The sequence below is a fragment of the Aptenodytes forsteri genome, unplaced genomic scaffold (genome assembly GCF_000699145.1).
Source record: "Aptenodytes forsteri isolate BGI_AS27 unplaced genomic scaffold, ASM69914v1 Scaffold13, whole genome shotgun sequence".
Taxonomy (NCBI): Eukaryota; Metazoa; Chordata; class Aves; order Sphenisciformes; family Spheniscidae; genus Aptenodytes; species Aptenodytes forsteri.
In genome coordinates, this window is record NW_008794543.1 from 1,382,016 (window position 1) to 1,391,135 (window position 9,120).

A 9,120-nucleotide genomic window follows, 5' to 3' on the forward strand; every position below is an offset into this window, starting at 1 on the left:
CTTTTCTTGTTGCCCTTGATGTCCCTGGCCAGATTTAATTCTATCAGGGCTTTAGCTTTCCTAACCTGATCCCTGGCTGCTCGGACAATTTCTCTGTATTCCTCCCAGGCTACCTGTCCTTGCTTCCACCCTCTGTAGGCTTCCTTTTTGTGTTTGAGTTTGTCCAGGAGCTCCTTGTTCATCCATGCAGGCCTCCTGGCGTTTTTGCCTGACTTCCTCTTTGTTGGGATGCATCGCTCCTGAGCTTGAAGGAGATGATCCTCGACTATTACCCAGCTTTCTTGGGCCCCTCTTCCCTCCAGGGCTTTGTCCCATGGCATTCTACCAAGCAGATCCCTGAAGAGGCCAGAGTCTGCTCTCCTGAAGTCCAGGGTAGTGAGCTTGCTGTGCGCCCTCCTCGGTGCCCTAAGGATCCTGAACTCCACCATTTTGTGGTCATATTTGTGGTATATTCTGGGCTCTGTTGTTAAATGGAGAAGGTGTCTATCCATGGCTCTAGAAGCCTTGACACAAAATCTGAAAACAAACCTAATGTGCTCACAGAATATCAAACTCTACTCTCCCACACACACAATTTTCCCAAAGGACCACCTCCACAGCAGCTTGCATAATAAATAACTTGCAGCATGCATGTTCTGAAGATCAATAGGTTTAATCTGTGTCAAACTAGAAGTAGAAACTTGGAATACAGGGCCTTGCGGAGAACGCACTGCAATCATCCTTCAAAGGTGTAGAGATATGTTTCAGAAGAGCCCGTGAAAAAAGAAAGTTCTGTGGGGGCTGGATTTTGCTGGTTTTGATGTAGTTCGTCATTGTTTTCTGGAATGCTAGCAACCTGTGCTGCCATTAAGCAGTAGTACGTTGCTGTAGATGGTCTTCTGCCCTTCCTACCACTTAAAGGGTTGATTTAAAATGCCATTCCTTACCCTTCAGCTAAAAAAAAAGGCATGAATAACAATAAATTTCTCAGTGATGATCCCTTTGCCAAATGCACTGGGTAAAATACATTGTTTGGCACCAATCCTGGAGACCACAGGGTAACAAACAGTGAAAACGTGTATGTACTTCATAAGGAAATATCAGCAATGATAACCATCTTCTGATTCACTTCCCCATCCTGTCTGCTTCTGTTGTATACATTAAATGTTACCTCATCAATTCCCTTATCTCTAGATGCCTAGGGGAAAGAAAAAAGAATACATCCAATATAGAAGAATAAGAAATTAATGTATCCAGAGACCGGGATATACTCTTGCAAAGTCAAAGTTGATATATCTACCAACATAACTGGTGTAGTTCATGTTTTGCTTGCCAGTACAAGTCAATGCAAAAAAGGGTTAAAGGTCTGAGATGACCAGATGTGTGGTTGGTAGTCATGGAGAAGGTTGTAATCATTACTTCAAAAATGTATCTTTGGGCAATTATTTCAGATATAAACAAAATGTTGCATTTTGAGAAACATCATATTTTAGAAGGCAGAAGCTATTTTGCAGGCCTTTCTATGAAGATCAGTTGTGGCATATGGCCAATATGTCAGCCTCCACAAAACGAGATCCAACAAGTTTTCCCTTGCTTACCATTTTATCTTAGCTTGAGTTTTAACTGTTAAATCAGATCTGTAATGGAGGTGAAATTGCTAAGGGAGTAATAGGTAGGCAAGCAAAGAAACAGGGATGTTAATTCTTCTGTGAAGATATAATTTTTCTTTTTTAAATAAAATGACTCCAGATTGCATTTGGTATGCTCCTTCGATTAAGAAGTTAATAAAGCTAGAGTATTTTAATAGCTTGCTTTGCCAGCAAAATGTTTTTGTATGCATTTGAAGGGTCTTATTTAGGTCTGATAACAATATTTTCCTGATACTGTACACTGGAGAAAATAGGTCACCTGCAGTAAAAGTGTTGACCCAGGTAGCATTCGCATGATGGTAACAACAAAGTCTTCCTTTCTCATTGGAGGGAGGAAGGAAAGAAATGGAATTATTATTATTAAAGTTGTTCTACTATCACAAATGATCATACACAAAAAGTTCTGCTGCTGGCAGGAGCAATTACTATTAAACTTTTACATATGTGCTGTATTTCTATCTAATTTACTTGACTAATAAACTGTATTTGTAGGTGAGATGAGTGAAAGCCGAGCAAAGAGAGTTCGAATAAAGGAAGTCGATGGCTGGACTCTAAGGATACTTATTGATTATATTTACACTGCTGAAATTCAAGTTACAGAAGAAAACGTGCAGGTAAGAGTAAGAATATTTTCTGCAACAAAAGAGATGTAATGTGCAGAGTCATTTCTTTTGTCAGTGTGGTTCAACTCCAACATGGGAAATCTCATCTGCAAACTGGAATTTTTTCAGACCTTGTGCTTACAAAGCAAGTAGTCATGCTGTTTAAATTCTGGGTCAAATTCAAAGTCTACTGAAGTAAATGAAGAGTCAGTTGACTTTAATAGGCTTTGCAACCAAACCTTATGTAACACAATAAAATAGATGGTCTACTCTGCCTAAAATTAATGCTGTCAGCCACCTCTGTACCACCCCCTCTCTGATACTTTAGTGCAATTTACATAAACAAAGTAGATTGTTCCTAAATGTGAAACCATGTCCTCCAATTAAGCTGTTCTGTTTGTTTTAATATATTTTTTTCCTGCTAGCCTGCAGAATAAATTACTTTCTCCTGCTCAGTCTCTGTACATCGCCAGTGGCCAGTTGTGCAGAAATTTTTAGGTACTGCTGTGTTTTGTTGTTTTTTGTTGGTTTTTTTTTTTAAATCAACCAATATCTATCATGAAGGTTTTTTTTAAATCAACCAATATCTATCATGAAGGTTTTTTTCGTCCCACACAAACAGAGCTAATCAGTCTTTCTAATCGGCTGTACCTTAAGCTGAAACTTCAATTAGAATAAAACAAACACAAGCTTAGAAAACATAGCTTCCTGCCCTTAATGTTTTCTAACCACAAATCCCGAAGATGGACAGGGTAGATTTTCCTTCCACTGTCTTTTGAGATTTGGCATAGATTTTTGGTAAGTTTAAAACTAGTTGCATAACAGGTGATATATTTAATTCTCTATTTTTTCTTCTTGCTCCTATGCCCGTGTTTCTGCTCTTGCCCAATGCCAGATTACTAGCAGTTATTTTGCCGCTTTTACAGGGGACAAAACCACGTTGCTGTATTTGGCATTGAAAACTTCTGTTGCAATTCTGTATTCTGAAATTAATTGCTATTATTGGGCATGAGGCTGAAATTGATAGCTTTTTAGTGACTGCTGAATCCGATGGGGTCACTGCTAGTTTTAGCTGTGCTTGACTGAAGGCCTAGGAATGAGAAATATTACCAACTTGAAACAAAATATCCTATTACTAAACCTTCCACAGCTTAGGTCATACCATAAGCCTTTTAATTATGTAAGATTAATTTCTTGTCACCTACTTCTTAAGAAATTGTTTACTTCTGGTCTGATGATAAGTGTACGTAGTGAAAAAACTGCCTGAAATTATGTTGTACCTTGCCAATCTGGTGGTTGCACAAATCTCTCTATCACTGTAGAAGACCTTGGGCAAAATCCAGAGGTGTCAGAGATTCCCTAATAGACCTCTTCTTGCTTGATCATGCTGGCTTTTCATCCTTAAAGCAGAATGTTCTGTCTTGCTGACCTTAATGACCTTAATCTTGTACTTTTGATGCATAATACCAGACTGGACTTGACAGGCAGCCTAGTGTGTTTTGGCTGTAGGTGCTGCCTAGGAGGATGCATTTTAGCCTGTCGTTAGCAATATTGACTCTTCTATGTTCATGGGGAGGAAAAGTCAGTGTTATCTTTCTTCCTCATACAGGACTCATTAAAGGCCAGAAATCTCCAGGTTTAAAGCTCCTGAGTCTGATAGGGCTTTCATTTTCACAGCTCCGGATTATCTGTCTGAAGACATATCTGATGATGTTGGGAATGGTCATATAAATAATGTGGCCTGGTGAGTGATGTCACAAGTTTGTGGTTACTTGAGTACTGAGAAGATAGTCAAGCTTTTAAGTCAATTTGGATTTATTGCAATATAGTTGCACTTTAATGTTAATACTGAATATACTTGTAATATGACTGGTAATGAATGTAAAGCTACTCTTACTTTGTCACTTTCACCCTTTTTGCATTATTAGTACTGGATATGTACTGTTTATTTGCATTATGCCAGAACCAAACACTATAGATAAAAATGAATACAGTGATGGAAGTCCTTTTCCTTAAGTTTGAAAGCCAAGGTGGGAAAATTGTTACTGTGAATGTCTGGAAACTTAGAAACCTAGTGCAGAGTGTCAGGCCGTGTTTATAGAGAGAGTAGTTTTAACTGTGTTGCATGCTCTTGAGATTAATTCTAGCTCTCAACTTCTTCTCTATATAACAGGAATAAGTATTGCTAGAAGGTATTGTGAAATTTCAGTAATGGTTAAGGATTTATCTTGTAGGAATACAGAACCATGAAAACATCAGATGCCGTGTAATATTGTCTCTCTAATGTTTTTGTATTTGAGCTAATGTGCTAAACTGGAGCTTCAGCTTGTAGGTAGCTGGTTATGATTCTTATTCTGATACCCTTCATGGGATTTCAAGTGCATTATTCTGTCTCTTCAGGTTATACATAGTAAGAATTGCTATTGAATTAATTTCTAATATGTGATACGATACTAGTTTGAAAAAGGTGTGAGCGCTTCATGTTTAAGTAATGCAGAATTACTAAGTACTCTTTGGTATTAAAATAGCTACATTGTATATTTATGAAAACTAATTATAAATGAATACCTAATGGTATAGCCAAGCTCACTGGTCTTGCTCAAGAGGCAGGTAACTGAGCTTCTTTCATTAGTATCTTACTTGATCTAGATGTGGACAGGAGATTGCTTCCTTACTGGGCATTTGCAACTTCTGAGTAAGAGCCGTTCATTTCTGCTCCCCACTGTCGCGTTCTCATTTGTATGTTTTTGGGCAAGGAGGGGTGGGGGGGGTGTAGAAAAGTCAGGTGTAATCAATGATTGAGGAGAAAAACATATTCATTTAGTGCATAAACTATCAATGTGGGAGGCCCTCAGCACTGGTTGTTATCACTACATTAGTTAAATACAAAGAACATTTGTTCTTTTCTTCAGTTCTAGGTTCAGTAGGTTCCCCCCAGCACCCAACAGTAAGACAGCTGGCATATGAACATGATGAATGTACGTTCTTGATTTTCTTCTAGTATTTGTCCTTCATTTAGGAGGAGTTATTTTATCATTCATCTCTAATGGCACTCACTTCACATAATGCTATACCAGTGTTTCTGTCATATTTACATATTAAGTCACGTTTTCCTAAGTTCTCAAGTCTCTGCTCTCCCATTCTTTTTTCCTTTTTTTTTTTCAGAAATGAAATTAAATGTCAGACTTAATGCAATATCACATTTTTCATGTTTTAAGAAGGGAACATCAAAGTTAATGTTTTCAGAAGGCAAATCAACTTTCTTGCAGTTTTTTCAATTTCCATATAGGTATTAACTACATGCAGTGCACAATGTGGGAGAGCTAGTTACTATAAGAAGCTCATGCGTGAGGAACTCTCCCACGCTATGCCTATGCATTTCAGCACGTATTTAGTCAGCCTTATACCTAGGGTCTCTACTGAGCACAAATACATCAGAGAAGAAATTCCTGCAGTTATTTGTGGGCTGTGGATTTGTTATGGGCTTTAGAGGTCAGCCTGATACAAGGTGAGTGGGATGTGATTGGGGTAAACATTGGATAAAGTTGGTTGTGTTCCCTTCTGATTCCATGCTACAGTTCTCTGTTCCTGTAGTTGTGCTGATACCACTGTTTGCTGGACTGCATTATAAACCAGATCACTGAACTTATATAAAAAAAAAAAAGACAACAACACAACACTCCCCTCCCCACACCCCCCCCGGGCATTTTTTTTTTTAGTTACTCTTAGCTTGGATCAATTCAAGTATCTGGTTTATAACATGGCCCTGCCAGCTGTTGTGTTCACGCAATATTGTGAGTTAGTGTATTGAAGTGTGGTAACATACACCTGTGTTTGGAGTGGACATTTCCCTGCTGCCTGGGGAAAATATTACATGTAGCTTCATTTGGACCTACCGATAGACATGCTATCTTGCTTTTGAACAGAAGTGTGCATGAGAGATAGCAGAAGAGAAAATCACAAATAATGTTATTTTTACAAAGCTCTATCCTGGCATATTTTTCCCTTTTTAAGAATTTTGTTAGGTACAACCAATATGAAGTCCAAAATCCTGAACAGGATCCTTTTTAATATGTATAATTTTGTGTTCGTTTTCTGAAATTATTAAAGAACAATGTTTGCATAGTAATAAGCATATTATAAACACATGAACACACAATATATATGCATCTTTCCTGTGTAACTCCTACTGTTCACGCAGATTGCCATCTAAAGTATAACAGACACGCTTCTACTTGTATGGTGTCATGGGGCACAGGCGTAAGAGTTGACAGCACATTTGATTTGAGGTGCGATCAAAACAAGGTTCAGAAAAGCAGCTGATTTCCCTAAGAAATCCTCAAAAAAGAAGATCCTCATGTTGTCCAAACTTTTTTACTATGGCTGTCATTCTGCAGTACCATATTTGGTAACACGGGCTTTGACTATTCGTGCTGCACCTCATCACCTGTAGGGTCTACTGGTTGAACAACTTAGCAGGGTTGTTGAGTCCTGAAAAATCCTCTAGCTTGAAAATGAACAGATATGCCACGCCAAAACCCAGAGGAGTCCCACAGCTTATGAAAACAGATGTGTGCTTTTCAAGATGGTCAGCTTCTGGATTTTGTTTGTGGCATGACCCGCAAACAGTTGGATAGGCAGGACTGAGGGTATGTTAAAGGAGCACAAAGGAAGAAGGAGTGGGAGGTTACAGGGAATACCATAAAAGATAATTGCTACTGAACTCTGTAAAGTGAAACAGTGACTGACTGTATCAAGTCTTGGCAGAGCATATTTAATCCAACAGTGAAAACTTTATAACAATCCTTATGTAGTTTGTTCCCCTTGCTTTAACAGCTTTTCTAGTTTAAAAGGTAGTATATGACTTAAATTTTCTTTGGTCTGTACTAGTATTTTTGTACAATTTCCAGTACTTCCTTCTGCTGTCTTGTAAAGCAACTTGTTGCTGGTTTTGCTGTAACAGTCTTATGTATTGAAAGACTGTTCTCATTCACACAATTTAATTTTTTTTCTTTAAACTGAACGTCATAGTCTTTTCTTTGGAGGCAATGCTTTCTAAATCTTTTACCATTCTTCTTGCTTTTCTAGACTCTTTTCATTTCACCTATATCTACGTTTTTAACATGTGATGGCCAGAATTGGACCCAGTAGTCCATTGAGGCCTTGTTAATGCAGACTAGAGTGAATTATTATGCTATGAGTAAAATACAGGGTCTGTTTCTTTGCAATTGGGTGGGATCTCTTTTCCAGTAACATGACATTGATTCTAGCAGTCACTTTCTCTTTGTGCCAGTGGGGAGAGAGAGAGAATGAGAACATGAAAGTGGTTGTCATGCAGTGGGAGAAGGAACTTGTGGCTATCTCTTAATTTTGGTAAATGCCAATTTGGGTGATTTGTTGTTGTAAGTATTTGTGCTCATTAGCGTAATACTTCTAATAAACCAAAAACAGAACCAGCAGAAGTCGTTATCTGGTTTATACTAGTAGAGTGTCTTTCAATAAGATTAGCGGGCAAGACTTCAGTTTCACACTGGGAGCTATCTGTTATGAAGTGGTGCCAATTTGCAAGTCTGTTTTCAGAGTACAGCCACATGTTAAAAGTGGTTTCAGTCATAACTGTAAAGAAATTATTTTCCTTTTGGAGAAATGTTCAATTATCTTTTCAAACTCAGCAAGAACAGAAAAGAATGGCCTACTGAAAATCTTATAAACTTACATCTGATTTGGGGGTGGGAGGGCAGGGGAGGAGGAGGAAAGATGTGTACAAGTAATTTTAATAATATTTGAAAGAAATATGTAGAATACCTTTTGAAGAGACCATTACACAGAAAAGAATGCAGAAAAATGAATAATCCAGACTTGTTTCTGTTGAGGAGGACAAAAAACCCTCAACAAACCACAAAGGAGTAGATACTAGTTCCAATAAAATGGCCCATATTTTTACTACAACAGTAATATGAGGTCCATGTAAACGTAGGGTCTATGTTTACCATGCCTAATCTTCACTGGATGCTAATTTAAAGGTAAAAATAAAATTCCGTGCAGCATGTAACATTCCTTATTTGTTCTTTTGCTGAGCACTAGGATAAGCTTGGATCAAAACATTCAGAATAAATTTTTGTATTATATTTAGAAGTGGTCTGCTTATGATGCATCACGTGCAGTTTTATGTGGGTGGGACATGTGAAATGACCTCTGTTTAGGGGCTACCAGTTTCTTCTGAAACTTGTATTATCAGAATATCAGATTTGGTAACGAAGTTGTTTTTTTCCTCATGCCTGTCTCTCGCAATGGTTTCAGATTCCCTCCGTCAGTACCCTTAGTACACTAAGGGACGAGTACACCAATTTACAGGAGTTTAATTAAAAACGGCGTTCAGGATCATGATGGAATTACCGGTTTAACAACTTACTACTGCACATCAGCTGAACAACAGTAGCTGTTTCTGTGTGCTTTTAGCTTGAAGAAAATATAAAACAACTTAGTATAAGCTAGTTTGTAAGACTCATTGCTTTACTTAGTGTTTGCCATGGTCTTTGAGCACTTACATGATCAAATTACTATAGCTTAAATTCCAGTAATCTTCAGAGCCACACTGTGTTTGTATCTGAGCTGAGAGTCAAAATACTCTTAGGAATATTTTGATGCTTGTCAAGCTTTATCCTCAAAAGAAATATTTTGTGTATATGAACTGGTGAGTAACCTAACAGTCTTTATATGAGTTAGCAACACAGTGATGTGTAAAGAGCATAAAGCATGTTTTTTGAAACTAGTTTCATTTTAGATACCTAACTTGGAATATTTTTCAAGAGTTTCTAAAGCTTGCCAATAAATTGTACCTTTGAACACTAAAGAGCACCCTTATTGGATCAAAAGATGTTCCTAACCCT

The 9,120-nt window shown here is 37.8% G+C and overlaps 1 protein-coding gene across 1 annotated transcript in view; it reads left to right on the plus strand.

Annotated features, from left to right (window-relative positions):
• KLHL2 (kelch like family member 2) overlaps positions 1-9,120 on the plus strand; it is a 60,445-nt gene that overhangs the window by 9,156 nt on the left and 42,169 nt on the right. Inside the window, exon 3 of the mRNA XM_009272315.1 lies at positions 2,121-2,242. Coding sequence (XP_009270590.1) covers positions 2,121-2,242 — 122 coding nt within the window. The remainder of the gene's footprint in view (positions 1-2,120; positions 2,243-9,120) is intronic.